This window comes from Anopheles nili, chromosome 2 (assembly GCF_943737925.1).
Source record: "Anopheles nili chromosome 2, idAnoNiliSN_F5_01, whole genome shotgun sequence".
Lineage (NCBI taxonomy): Eukaryota > Metazoa > Arthropoda > Insecta > Diptera > Culicidae > Anopheles > Anopheles nili.
In genome coordinates this window covers 3,909,037-3,923,540 of record NC_071291.1, presented here as the reverse complement: position 1 = coordinate 3,923,540, position 14,504 = coordinate 3,909,037, and the positions used below count along the sequence as shown (strand labels likewise).

The window sequence follows — 14,504 nt, the reverse complement described above, 5'->3', positions numbered from 1 at the left end:
TATTGAAATTTATAGATTATATAACGTTAAGAATTAGAAAAAAGGTCGTTTGAAGCAAGCTACAATATACATGTAGTTGTTGAAAAAAATATCAGCTATGGCCTCAGATCCAAAAACAACGGAGCTGGCTTGCCTGAAAACTATGTACATTGTGTCATGTGGGAGTAAGAGGTTTTCTAAAGCTCAAAAACGCTTATTAATTCACACGAATCCGATTAATATCCTGGAAGATATGCTATAGGGCTATTCGCTTGTGAAAACTAGTCTCGAACATTACCTCCTTCGGGTAGGAATCAGGAACTTCAATATGCAACGTCCAAGAAGAAGGAACGATACAATTACTCCATATACACCTCGGTTTAGGGTAACGAACGGATTATTTCTTATAGCTATATTACTGGATGCTACCAAACATGGAAATGGGAGAGTTGAACTGATGAAATGGTCATCACGCAAGATAATAAAATAGTAATGCTTGGTGTAGATCGATAAAAAAAAACAGGGATAAAGAGCAAATAACATTACTTCCCAGCTCACCTAGGGCGTACCTTGCTTTTGGAGAAAAAAATTGTTACGGCTAGAGCACTTGTAATGATTCACTCAGGAACCCTCACGAATCGACAATACCTTCTGCCGGTAAATCACAAATAAAACTGACTGTTTGCTACTCGCTGGATTTTAGTACAACCGGAGAATTGTGTTATTCCTTTTGGTTTTATCCAGGGAACGCATGCGCATGCTTTTGTGTGGAGTTTTTATGTTATTTGTTTCTGTGCTACGTCGAGCCGAAGATTACTGTCTTGCTTACAAATAGTTATGCTGTTTTCAAGGGTCAGGCTTGTTAATGGAAGTAGCAAGTCCACAGAAGTAAAATCTTCTGCCAAAAAGAACTTGGAAGTTGCACATCACAGTTATGAAAATAGCAAATCAAAGAGTATAGTTGGATTGATTTTAACGGAAACGATGATCGTATGAAATTTGTTTTTAAGCCAATAATCATTTATTTATCAGGAAGCATCAGAATTCCAAATGGATTTGCTAATTTAGTTTGTGAATCTCGTATAAGATATAGCAAAATTAACGGTTTACAAATTTGGTTCGAAAGCAAACGAAAGCTCTCAGCAGACATACGCGCACAGTAGTGAACAAGATGTAATAAACTACCGAATAGACAGCACTGCTATAGAAGAGGATGTAAGGCGTTGATAAACACCGAGCCAACCATATGACTACCTGCTAAGGCTTGGGAGTGAAAGAGAAAATAAGTGAACGTCTAGCGAAGAACAAGAAATCTCGCTGAGTGGAAGAGGAAGTGCACACGAACGAAATTCAACAAGAATTTTATCGTGCGTGATTTTCCGGGAATATTTCACGTTTTGCAGTGTGTTTTTCGCGTGAGTTGAGTGAATTGTTATCCGTGTAAAGGCAATAGGCATCGCTGCAACAAACGCATGATCGCACTGCGTCATTGTGCGCACTTGTCCGTCAAAATTTGTGGCCTACGTAAGGGTTCATTTTTGTAGTGGCTTAACGAAACGGGAAGTGTAGAAAATTAGCAAAGCAAGAGGTAGAAAAACAGAAATGCCATAGTGCAGTCTCAGTACACGTTTTCCTGTATTGTAGTATCTCCATCGCTGGAGCGCAGTTCGTTAGATCCGCAATATTATTCCCCCGTACCGTCCATCACGGACTTTTGCCAAGCGTTACCATTAATTGTAGGCTCGTAAGGGTAGCAAGAAGCTGAAGTTTTCAGGGCAGTTCCGTGATGAGCACTCCCCGCCACGGCCGCTGCGCTATGGGCGCTTGTTCGGGCTACGGAAGAAGCATGGGTTACGAAAAAACCGTCAACTGTTCACATTTTTTCTTTCATTGCTTGAATTATCGCGTTTTTTCGCTAACTGCGGACATTTCGTTCAGGCATTGCCAGGCTTAGCATATATGTGGCTCTGGGTTGTAGAGATCCCGTTCGTACACGACAGTGGTAGTGCACGCAGGAAAGCGCACATACACGCGCGTATCGTGCGGCTGGAGCATCTAGCCAGCCATCGTCCGTCGAAATCGGGGGCACCGGTTTTCATGGCCTGCTACTAGCAGTTGCTTTCAGCGGTGTAGTATTCAGTGCAATAGTTTACGCCGCGAAAAGCAACGCCCGGGCGGTTACGCTTTCCGAGAGCTCTTGTCAGTTGGTCTGCTGCTAGGCGCATCGTTCTTTTGTTGTGGCTGGTTGGGTGACTTTTCGCGCAGCAGCAGGCCTTGCACAACAAATGCGCCCATCCGGGGAAAAAGAGTTTTTCTCTGCAAACGGAGCCCGCAACGGCCGTTCCTCTTCCTGGTGGGCGTGGTGGTGATGGGAAAAGTAAAAGCAGATTGTGTACATCCCCAACCTGCCCGCACCTTTGTTAGGAGGGCCTTTGCTTCCCCATTCGTGCTGCCGTTCGGTGGCATCAGTAAAATGAGCAGTATTCCGTTTTCTCCGTGACAGGCAAGTGACGTATGGGCGAGTGAGTATTGTGAGGTTCACAATCGTGCTCGATGGATCTTTCGGTGGGTGATTAAATCGTGTCGAAGAATCGAAAACATTCGCAACGGGTCGCCTTGATTGGCATTAGATTTGCAGGGTAGAGGTTGCTTCAAGCGAATGCAAAATTGAAAGGAATCTGCCGGGATCACCCACCTTTCAGCGAACGATGGCGTTTGTGACGTTGAACGCTGTCCAACGACGGCGGCGAAGGGAATCGCGACACCTTCGTTCGATGTGTGTATGCGCGCGCGTGTGTGCTCGTTGGTGTGTTTGTGCGTTAACACCGTAGCCTTCTTGCTACGAAGAAAGAATCAACCGCACATCCTTGTGGGAAACAAAAGGAAGCCGTCGTCATTCGCGTGTTCGATAGTTGCTTTTTTTTCTTCGAATAGAACAGGCGAGCGAAACGAGACACGCTAATAAGTGAGGACAAAACAACACAAAACAGTGAATCTTCATCTGTCATCTTTCGTCCATTTCCGAGAAGTAGCTCTTGGGATGTTTGTTGCTACAGTCAAAGGCTGCTTAAATTTGGCTATTGGGACAATTGCGCTTTGGAGTGAGATCCGAATCGTTCGCGTGACCTCATGGGCTCATGTCCCGGTAAACAGCAAAAGCAACGGAGATGCCGAAAACATTAGAGCATGTTGGCGTGTTCACAGTTAGTGGGAAAAGGGATTGAACGTCTAAAGCGGATCAATCCATATATAATAACGGTGGTCATTATTGCCCATTGTTGGAGGCATGTGAATTGGTGCTTTGAGAAAAAAAACACCAACAAGAACAACAAACAGGAAGGCGACGACGGATATGCTCTGGAGTGTTCAAAGTGAGAAGAAAATGGTGGATGCAAATCGTTTCTAATGATTATTGTAACGAATGCAAGGTAGTGCATGCTTGCGTGTGTGCGCATGTGGATTTTGTAAGGGATTTTCCTTCGAATATTCGCGTTTCGGAAGGACACCATAAGTTAGAAGGCAACGAGTTCGTTTCGCCAGTGATCAACCATCAGTGTTTTGCTGGTTCTATGCGTCTGGTGGTTTCTAATTGTTCTACGCCTTCTAGCCAGCATGTCGTGTCCTGGGTTCCCCAACACTGATCTTCTGTCTGTTCTAGGTCGTCCCACATTGGAGTGAGCATAAACAATAACATAACCCAGTGGACAGCAAACGTGTGTGTGTGTGTAGGCCAGCAGGCGCCCCGTGCGCACCGCAGGAAGAAGCGAAACGTCACGCAGCGCCGTTCGTCAACGCCTGCTTTTCGCGTGCGACCAGTTCCGTGTGTTTCGTCCGTGCCCACAATCCTGCCGACTATGTGTGTGCATGCGTCTACGTGTGTGGTGGAAATGTACGTGTGTTAGTGCCTTGAACCTGTCGAGGCTCAGCACTAATTTCTGTTTGACGAGGAAATCGTTTTTCAAGTGAGCGAGCTGAATTTGCAATAGTTTCGGCACCAGGAATACCGCACACCAGGCTTCCGATTGTATGTACATGTGTGTGTTTGTGTGTGAGAGTTAGAGCAGGAAGTGCCTCCTGGAAGCATCCGGAAGTGCGATTGTGAGTGCTGCAGCAAGCAAACAACGGATCATCAAGCAAACGATAAGGGAATCCTGCCAACGTTCCAGGCCAAGGTTGCGGTCCCTTTGAGTGCGCCTCCTGCCTCACCGGTGCCGGTGTGGTGAGCGGGCCCTACAACCCCTCAAGCCGGCGCGATGGCGTGCCTGAATACGCTTAAGCTGGAAATCAAAACGCTCGAGCAAGTCTTCCCGAAGAACCATGAACGATTCCAGATCCTCAACGCGACCGTGGACGAGCTGTGCTGCCGTTTCATCGGCCGTAATGGCAAGCAATACGTAATCCATGCGAATATAACAGTAAGTATCCCGGGGGGCGTAGATGCCAGGATAATCTTTGCACACCTGCCTGTGCTCAATTTAAGGTTAGGCGAAGTATCAACTAATTTTGTGGCATTGTTGTTCGGGAACCCAATGTTTCTACAATACTGATCTTAAATCTCTCAATCAATGGAACCGATTGTGCTTTTGGATTTCATGAGCCATGTACTGATGGCACAGAATCTGATGACTACTGGCACAGAATGCAAACCATTTATAATTCTTCGCTGTTTGTTGAATAGTTGTTTTAGAGTTTTACGTTTTTGGGGTCTTCTAAACAAACCCTCATAACGTCTTATTAAATGCAATAAACAGACAAATCGTAGACGATGATCCGTTTCCCGCGTCCGGTGCATCAGCTGATGTGTTCGATATGTGTCGATAGCGATCCACACTCTTCCCTTCGTTCTATTTCAACACTTTCCAAGAAACTGAATAGTTTAGTAAAATTTAATAGTATAGTTTAAACGGTATGGGTAAAAAAAAGTTGAATATTTCCCATTGTCAAGCATAATAGTCATACAAATTAGTTCGTTTGTTAGACAAGAAACTCGCTTGTTAAAAATTCATCGCATTCACGCCTCGTGGTATTGACCTTTCTTTATGAAACCATCGATACATCATATCATTAGGGGTACAGAACGAGTCCTTTTTCCTTTGTGTCTGGTAAACACCATTACCAGTATATCGATTCACGTGGGAAGGACAGAAGGTGGAGTTGGATAAATTACTACCATACGAAAAAGAGCATGCAGGACAAGATCAACGACGACAGCACCTTGGTGCATCCGTGTGCAATGAAGCGACCTGTGATGAAAAAGGATATTTGTTTTTATTTTTTTGCGTAATTACCGGTGGTCGTTGTTCTGTAATTGATGCGTTTGTAACTAGCTTTTGGGCTTTTGAGCTTTTTTGAAGGAATCGTTTACCAAACAACTCATTTGCACTTCTTCTTTCTTTGCCGCACAGGAAACATACCCTTCTACTCCACCAGTATGGTTCGCCGAGAGCGAAGACACAAGTATTAGCAACGCTGTACAAATACTTACGAACACGAAAGGGTTAGATAATCATGTTATCAATCAGGTAAGATATGCCCCCATCGATGATCTGTCGAATAATCCATTGCCTTGTGTAGTTTTATTCTTCGATTTACTCTACACCTGCCGTATTGATATCTTTCCCCCATTCCCTGCAGGTTCATATATTGCTACGCGAGCTCTGCCGGCAACACACGGTTCCGCTACCTCCCGATTTGGAAACGCTGAAAAAAGCCTTCCAATACCCGAACGGTGGTGTCGCTGGGCCCCATCTCCACTCTGCCGCTCATCTGCAGCAGCAGCACGGCATGTCACCTCAGCAGCTGCTACCAGCGCATCAGCAGCACCAGCAACTGCAGCTGCAGCAGCAGCAACAACAGGCGATCGACGAGATCGACTCTGACTGTGATGATATCGAGGATGTCGTAGGCGAAAGCGACCAAGAGAGCGAAGGCGAAGAGGACTTACCTCTCGAGATGGACGACGGTCGCAGTACAGCGAAGGTACGGCAGGTTGAGTCTGGTGTGGGCTGTGTGCGCATGTAGGGCGGCGAGCTGTTGCTTTGCTTTTTCTTGTGACGAGTTTACCCATCGACGGAATATTGCAGACTAAACCAAATGTCGGTTAATGTGCGCACGTAAGCGATAATCGATCGTCGATGGGTCCGTTGAGTTAATTGCGCAAAGTGCCTCACTTCCGTCACTTCAGAAAGGGAACACAACAGAACTTGCTTGCGACGCTTTTGCTAACGCCCTTGTTTCCAGGGGCTCGCCCGTGGTAGAACGGTCCAGGGAAGAGAGCGAATTTTATCGCCGCTGCAAACAGTAACGATTCGTAATTTCTGCATCGCATGATTCTTATCACAATGACCCACATTCTCGTAGGATCCGTGCGCGCCACACAGCACGCGGAAAATTTATTGTTATTGTTTCCCGCTGAAAACGCAACGTCGCCATCTCACCGTACCTGTCGCATGGTGAGCCGAGACCGGGCGCACGCGTGCTAACTGTGTAGTGTTTTCGTTGCTTCATTCAGTTCCTCCCGAATGTTGCGCTTGGATGTTTGATTCTCGTCGATCCTCTTGCTAAATCGCTAATTAATTTCCCGTCATCCATCGTTGCAGAAAGACGAAATGGAAGTGGAACACCTAGCAACGCTAGAAAGATTAAGACAAACGCAACGGCAGGACTACTTGAAGGTAATGTTGGCGCATCATGTCAGCGTTTCGCGAGAGCAACCAAACTCAAAACGGAAACGGTTTCTTGTCTCTTTTGAACCGGCCATGTAGGGCTCAGTGTCGGGATCGGTGCAGGCGACAGATCGGCTGATGAAAGAGCTACGCGACATCTACCGATCAGATTCGTTCAAGAACAACATGTATTCGATAGAGCTAGTGAACGATTCCATCTATGAGTGGAACATCCGGCTGATGTCGGTCGACCCGGACAGCCCGCTGCACAACGACCTGGTCCTGCTGAAGGAGCGCGAGGGAAAAGACAGCATACTGCTCAACATCATCTTCAAGGAGACGTATCCTTTCGAACCGCCGTTCGTGCGCGTAGTGCATCCGATCATATCCGGTAAGGCGAGGATCCCGAGGGGAAAGGGCGTTGTACACTGCTACCACTGATCGGTTTTTTTATCTATTTCCGCACGCTCGCGACTCGGGACACAGGCGGTTACGTTTTGGTAGGTGGTGCCATCTGCATGGAGTTGCTCACGAAGCAAGGCTGGAGCTCGGCTTACACGGTGGAAGCCGTCATCATGCAAATAGCGGCAACGCTAGTCAAGGGCAAGGCGCGGATACAGTTCGGTCCCACCAAGGTGAGAAATTCAATACACCCAGTGCACACAGCAATCGTAGCGCGTAGTAAATTGCGGTAGAGGTGGGCACGTTGAAAGGAACGTTAGCCTAAAGCTGCAACTGCTAAGTGCGCGAGAGGGCGAAGGAAACTCGTGTGTAAGACTTAGCGCATGCTTTTGTGGGTTTCCTTTTGGCGCCTTTTCATTTGTTTCTATTCACTAGCTCCCACAGCTCGCTCTTGCAATCGATGCAACATAAACTACAGCGGAAACTGGCGATGCAAACACTAATCTTGTTTCAGTCTCTTTCGCAGGGCCAGTATAGTTTAGCTAGAGCGCAGCAGAGTTTCAAATCGCTCGTGCAAATCCACGAAAAGAACGGTTGGTTTACGCCTCCGAAAGAGGACGGTTAAGTGCATGCAACTGGAATGGAAGATCCCCGTACGCTGTTGCTGCTGTTATTAACGTCCTTGCATGAACGAATCCTGCTATCGTCGGTGAATAATTTAACACGCGTGAAACATAGTAACTATGCTTAGAGGCACAGCGAGCGGACGCACATTGGAGGATGTTTTGTTGCCAGCTGACGAGACACTAGCGGACCACTCTGTTCATTCGACACCCAGCAACAGTAACAGCATCTCAAAGGGGCACACAATGGGAGAAAGTGACTTCCCCCGATACAAGATATGTTCTTTAATCGTTTTGGTTCCTAGACATAAGTGTGTACACAAGTTTGTTTGCAAGAAGATAGATAGAGAGAGAGGGAGGGAGAGAGAGAGAAAGAGCGAGAACGAGGATATGAATGCGCCCAAATCGGACAATCGGGCAAAATGTGCGCGTGGCAAAGTACGAATGCGTCTATAAATTGCATGTATGAATGCGGCTTAGTGTGAATGGGGCAACAAGCACCCGAAAATATATAAGGCATTAATAATAACAGCGACGAAAGTGAAACGATAAGCAAATAAGCATAGGACGTAGCGGAAAAGTACTCTGTTTGCATTCGCAGAAAAACATGCTGTTAGCACGTTCAATTATTGGTTGGTTCGTCGTGTGTGTTTGTGTGCGCGCGTTTGTCTCTATGTGTGCGAATCACACGGATATCCTTTTTCAATGCACACATACGACTATCTCACTTTCTCTCTCCCACACACTCACACGTGCGCACACATTCTCGCTATATCCTTGTCGACTCTACAGGAAGGAAACAGGATGTAAAAAGCTCAGCATCATGGTTAGAAGCAGAAAGCAACCAGCTCAATAAGTTAGTATTCGCCTACGTTCGAACAATTCGTTCTCCCTGGCAGTACAACGCAACGTGGGTGAGAGGAGGGAATTGAAAAGAGTTCGACGATTCTCATCCATGTAAATTAAACGCCTGTCGTTTGCGTTTGCTTGTTTTTTTTCCTGTTCCATTTTTCGATCTACACAACGCACGCTCGCATCCTTTCCATCAGAAATCATTGAGCGCTGCTTTTAATAGTACACGTTTCGTTGCTGCTAGAAGTAGCTTCAGAAGATCATCGTTGTTTCATGGGACGCGCAAGAAATACGTTTTAGTTGTGAAATCGATAAAATCGAATATCGAAAAATATTACTATTATTCGACACACCACGGTACAATTGTAAAGCTAGTGTAAATCGAACACGCCGTGTAAGCGCCGAGATCGAGATCGAGAGAGGTTGCACGTGGGTGGAACAATTTCCAGTCCCACCTCACCATATGTTTTTGACACCATCGACATCAGTCTGTGGTCAGGTCTGGAGGATTAACCGTGCATGATTGAGCTCACTTGCTACGTCCTGCGAACGGTTGGGTGATCTTCCAGGATCGCGGATTTGCGATCGATGCGCGTCCGATCTTTTTCGGCACAATAACCCGGTGCAGTGATAATACGGTAGTGTAGGCAAACACAAGCATAAAAACGAAACAAACTCAAAAGCAAACACGAAAACAACGCGCACGCACGCACGTGTGATGAAAGGCAGTATGGTTTATTGGCAACAGCAAGGTTTACGATCCTCGTTGAGAGGGAAGTTAGGTTTAGATCGCGTTTCGTCGGGATTTTCTTTTTGCTTTCGTGATGTCGTTCGATAGACTGATAGAATGTGTACACGTTTGTGTTCTCCTGTAGCTTGCTGTCGTTATTGCGTCGTTCTAAAACAAAACTGAAAACAAGCACTACCAACCGACGTTTTCGAGCGGTGATCGGTTGGAAGGTTATATTAATAATTGTAATAATTTCCTTGCCTTTCCGTTGTTGCGTTGCTGCCGGCGTGTTGTGCAATCTCTCACGCGTTCGGGTTAGTGAAATAGAAAAGATCAAGGTAGATTGAACCGGCAAAAAATAGCCCAGAACAGGAACCGTGGTCGGAGATCGAGCAAGATTGAAGGATTAAACAATGGAGCGAGCAGCAGTAAAGTCACGCTCGCTTTTCTTTTACCATTTAAGCACGAACGCGTTGAGAATGACTTCTCGACGAGGGTGATTATTTAGAACAAGAACGAAGGGGAAAAAAACAGAATAAACTTTATGTGACGATTCGAAACCGATCGCCTCCAATCAAGTGTGGTTTTGACGTGTTCAATTCGCTTAACGAGAATTTGAAAAAAAATGGAATATGATCGATACAAAACACTTTTAACCCTGAATAGCAATCTGAAACTAAGTGCACTCGAGAAACCCAATAAGCGATTCACACTCTCATAGAAGTTGGATGCTGGATCGCTTTTGTAGAACAATTCGTGAGTGGGAGTAAGTAACGGAAGGAAAAATAAAGTGTCAATCCTTTGCATCTCAACGGAATTAATTTGATAGCCGTACCATATGGATGATCACTTCTTTCTTTTTCCTACATCCGACGGTTCCGAGTAATTACAAAAATACGCAAAACTGCGCCGTGGAATATAATAAGCAGAGCAATTGTGTACAGTAATGGGATAATGTTCAACAACAACCTGGTGATCCTGCGATCCTGTGACGCAGAGGTGATGCGCTTGCAAGTGCAAGAAACACAAACACACTTTCGGTAGCATAAAAGCAGACAACATTCGCTTCTGCTAGGCGAGTAAAACAGACTCACTCGTTGGTTCTTCCTTCTTCTGTCTGATTACAGATCGGACTGTGACATATGTAAAATAGCAAGAGAAAAATAAAAGAAACGGCAGGAAACGAACAATATTATCGCAATCGAAAGTGGGATTAAAGGGGAGGAAGATTGCAAACAAGGGGCAGATTTGCTTCACTAAAGAATATGCACAGTGGCGAACACAAACACAACAAAAGTTTAAAAAATTGCCGCGGCTCATGTAGGTCAAAGGAATGAGAGTGAAAAGTATGTTAAAGTAAGTTCAAGTGGAGTTAACGTTAAGAGTAATAAAAAAAACAATAGTTTATATATATATATAATTATAAATACGAGTATATATATATATATAAATATATAAAAGTATATATTGGTAAACAATGAAGTAATAAATTCATAACTTTCATCAGAAAAGAAACGACAATTGCAACGTGTATCCTTTATTTCCGTTGAAAATCTGACAGGGAGCAATTATCATAGCAGCTTGATCATTACATTAACCGCGGACTCAAAATAGCGTGCAAAAGGGAAAAGATAAAATAAATGAGAATAAAAATTGACCGAGTACACTACACAAAAGTAACAGGAGTGCATATCAGTAAAGAGGTAGCAATTTTAAAATAAAAAACGCTAAAAACAAACCAAACGCGTCAAGTGGATAAAACGCTTTAACTTTAAAAGAGTTTTAGTACTCACGCATAGATGTCGCTGTACAAACGCTTGAAACATTTAATACGGTCTGTAATTGAAATGTTTCACGCGCAAGATTAGCGTCATCTATGAGTGAATTTTGTAAACGTTTCCACTGTTGCATTCAGTTTGTGCTATACGGTGAATATTTTAGTAGCACCGTTTGTGCCTGACTTTCGGGAAAATGTTATCTTTTGGCGAGTACACTCTCCTGTTACTTTTGCGTAAAATTTTCATCGTTTTGCCCGTGCGCGGATGGAATTTTTAACTCAAGAAGCATGTTCACAGGCTGGTTGGTTAGCGCGTGCTAAACCACAGTCAAATGCAATCTAGAGCACGGTTATAGCTCAAACTCTAGACTGTTTTATCAAAATTGATTCACATAAAGTAATGCTCAAGCAACGCAACAAACAGAGATTATGTCCGCAGTGCAAAAGCGCTCTGTATATTCGTGCAAAATTCAAAACCGACCTAAACCAAAAACAGGTCCTTTTCAGAACCCTTTCATAAACGACTTCCTCGTTGGTCGTTTCGAGATGGGCTTCTGTTTCGATTCATGGGACAACTGGGAATCGAAGATCGGATGCGTTGCGGTTGACGCCTGTGTAAGTTGCTCCTCTACGGGAGTTGGCATTGTTTTAGGTTTCTTCATGCACGGTTCGTCATATTCGCTCTGCATGTTCTGGCCCGAAGCAGCATCATTTGTTTCCTCTGTCTCGAACGGCATTGGCGGCCCATTGGCGGCATTCACCCAGCTCTCAACCCGCTCGTGAGCGTTCGCGTACGGTGGCAATTTGGTCGGTATTTGCTCGACAGAATCGGCCACATAATTGCCAGCCAGCCAGACTTTCAGCATGGCCGGAGCTAGCAGGTCGCGGTACTGCTTCAACTCATCTACCGTTTGTTGCCAGGGACGTGGGGTACTCGCTTTTATCTCGGAGGAGCGGGATGACGACATGGACTGGAACGATGCCCGGTCGTCTAAAGCATCGTCGTCCGCTTCTTCGTTTGGTTCCTCACCCACATCACCACCGTCGGTGTTGTTGTTCGGCCCGGGCGCCCATTGCTTTTTCATGTTCTTGTTAATGGGAGGCAAAAATATTGACTTCTTAAGTTCGCACGCAGCGATCGGACAGTTTAAAATGTTGCGGAACTTTTCCATCGTCCTGAAGTCGGTAGCACGGTACGGTACCCTACGCACTTCCTTGACAAGCGTCTCGTGCCACTGGCGCAGTGTCTCCACCGCGACGTCACGCTCCAGTTGATCCAGCGCTTTATCTTCCCGGACGTCGATTGGTTTGCCGGTTTTGTCCACACTGAAGGACACGTGTTGGCGCACCAGATCTCCGGCCGACGTTTGCAGTAGGACGTGCATATGGAGCTCCGTACGCGTCCCGTGCGCTCCACGCAATAGAACGGCACCGGATTGACACGCGTAGAAGCGTGTTCGCAGCGGTTCGTACGCCGACAGGCAGTGTCCTTTGGTCTGGGCTAATCGGTAAGTTTCGTGAAACGTCTTCGGGTGGTAGGGGTAGAGCCGGGCGTTATATTGCGTGGGTTCATCAGACGACTGGTGATGCCCACTGCTGGAAGACGCTGAACCGTAGGATTTGTTGAAGCAAATCAAACCATAGCTCATGGGCAGATGGCTGGCTACGAGCACGAAATGTTGTTGATCGCTACATTTGGACTCGAACGATTGATGGCTTATGAACACGGGGTGCTGTTGAAGGTGATGAGCAAACACCAGCAATACATTAACGCTAAAAATGCTCGTTTGTTTCGTTGGTTTAGATCCGCTACAGCTCGTGTCGGTCAGCTTCACGATCAGTAGCTTGTGCCAGGTGGCCACCAAAAGGAGGCTCTCAGCTGGGACAATCTCAAGGGCGCAACATCGCTCGCATTCTAGAATCCATTTTGAGAAATCTCCACCACCGCTGTACACCAGCTGCAGCTCATCGAGCGGTTTTGTGTCGATGCATTCGTCCCTTACAGGCGACTTAGTTGAGGGGTTCCTTTGAACTGCGTAGAGATGAAGTTTCAGCCGATCGAGACACACCACCAGGGTGCCTTGGTTCATGCATCTCACCGCCGACCAGTTATCTTCCTTCACATTCGTCAAACGTACAGTGGATTCCATTGATCGCAAGTGCTTGTTAGGCAGCTTGACTACGTCTATGCACCTTTGGTCGTCTTGATCTGTATGCGTCGTCCAGAGCTGCAGCTTTCGACGGTAGTCCGTCACGCAGAGCGTAAGATTTTCACTCGACAATCCGCATGATGCCACGCTGACGATGCAAACACTTGCAAGAGAAATTGACGAAAAGATCTGTGCCACCGGTCGCCATACCATTGCTGGGGCTGCAGCATCTTCGGCTGGCTTCCCTCGGAGCACTACGATGTTGTTTCGCTTCCGAACGAGCACAAATGTTCCACTTTCGTCGGTGACGATTTCTAGGATTGGGCCGGGAATTTCCGTCGAGCAGGGTTGCACCTGAAGCACCTCTAGACTTTCCGATCGAGCCGATTCTGCCGCCAAACTGCCTAGCCACAACACCTCAACGTCCTCCAAGCTTTCACCGACAGCCTTGAACATGGTTGCCAATGTTCCTTTAACGCCGTCTCCTACGATGGGGCCCACCGTTGCCATGGCACCGCCCGTGAAATAGTAATCGTAACCCGTGTTCGTTATCAGAAAGCGATCGGGATCTTTCTCAAGCAAGGCGGTGTAAATGACGGCAGCCGAGTACTGCACACTCTCGTCGGCGTTCGGATCTAGCGGATAATTCGATACCGTGCGGTGGTACTTGGCTTCCAACGATTGCAACTCGCGATGGTAGTTTTCCTTCACGCTTAGCGCCCGTAGCATCAAATCCGGACACGTTGGTCCAGTCCCGGGGGTCTTATGGAGTGGTACCGCGAAATCTGTGATATACGGACGTTTACATTCGAAGTAAGTGAGTAGAGTGTCCGCATCTATGACATTCGGTTGAAGTGGGAGCTGGAGAATATTATCATGCTGATGGCGCCACTGATACGTTCGATTAGGATTACCAATCAACTGATGCACCATCGGTTTGAGTTGGAAATGGTATGTCTAAAAATGAACGAAGAAAAGGAACGCTTAACTTGCAATCCGCTCAAAAAAGGTTCACTAGCGGAATCTACGTACCTTCAAAGCCTTATCCTTTTTGGCTGGTTTTTTGTCGTTCGGTTCCACTTTCGAGGTTTTCTTGCGTTTCGGTTCCTTAATTCTTTTTTTCATTTCTTTGTTATCTTCCTGATCACTCATGTTCGTATTATTTATCGCTGTAATTTTGCTAAGCAAAATAACTTGTATTCAAGCACATGGATCCGATTGCTGTTTTGTGGTAATACTGCAAATTACCGCGTATTGTCCGTAAACACAAGAATTGAATTTACAGTCTAGAGCTGTCAAATTGTCCAGAGTTGCCAAGCAGGCTTA

The 14,504-nt window shown here is 46.0% G+C and overlaps 2 protein-coding genes across 2 annotated transcripts; one reads left to right on the top strand and one right to left on the bottom strand.

Annotated features, from left to right (window-relative positions):
- Window positions 1-4,232: 4,232 nt before the first annotated feature.
- Window positions 4,233-7,671, top strand: LOC128731556 (ubiquitin-conjugating enzyme E2 Q2). Its single transcript, XM_053824686.1, has 8 exons — window positions 4,233-4,394; window positions 5,385-5,501; window positions 5,614-5,739; window positions 5,848-5,958; window positions 6,579-6,653; window positions 6,744-7,035; window positions 7,131-7,279; window positions 7,561-7,671. The coding sequence occupies exons 1-8, from the start codon at window positions 4,233-4,235 to the stop codon at window positions 7,669-7,671; spliced, it is 1,143 nt and encodes a 380-aa protein (XP_053680661.1).
- Window positions 7,672-11,531: 3,860 nt separating this feature from the next.
- LOC128721528 (uncharacterized) lies at window positions 11,532-14,330 on the bottom strand. The gene is made up of 2 exons (XM_053815289.1): window positions 14,211-14,330; window positions 11,532-14,135 (listed from the first exon to the last, which is right to left on the bottom strand). The coding sequence occupies exons 1-2, from the start codon at window positions 14,328-14,330 to the stop codon at window positions 11,532-11,534; spliced, it is 2,724 nt and encodes a 907-aa protein (XP_053671264.1).
- Between the last annotated feature and the right edge of the window lie 174 nt (window positions 14,331-14,504).

Coding starts and splice junctions, on each gene's coding strand:
- LOC128731556 (XM_053824686.1), top strand. CDS start 4,233: ATGGCGTGCCTGAATACGCTTAAGCTGGAAATCAAAACGCTCGAGCAA. Junction 5,502..5,613: donor ATAATCATGTTATCAATCAG/GTAAGATATGCC, acceptor CATTCCCTGCAG/GTTCATATATTGCTACGCGA. Junction 7,036..7,130: donor AGTGCATCCGATCATATCCG/GTAAGGCGAGGA, acceptor CTCGGGACACAG/GCGGTTACGTTTTGGTAGGT.
- LOC128721528 (XM_053815289.1), bottom strand. CDS start 14,330: ATGAGTGATCAGGAAGATAACAAAGAAATGAAAAAAAGAATTAAGGAA. Junction 14,136..14,210: donor AAAAGGATAAGGCTTTGAAG/GTACGTAGATTC, acceptor GTTCATTTTTAG/ACATACCATTTCCAACTCAA.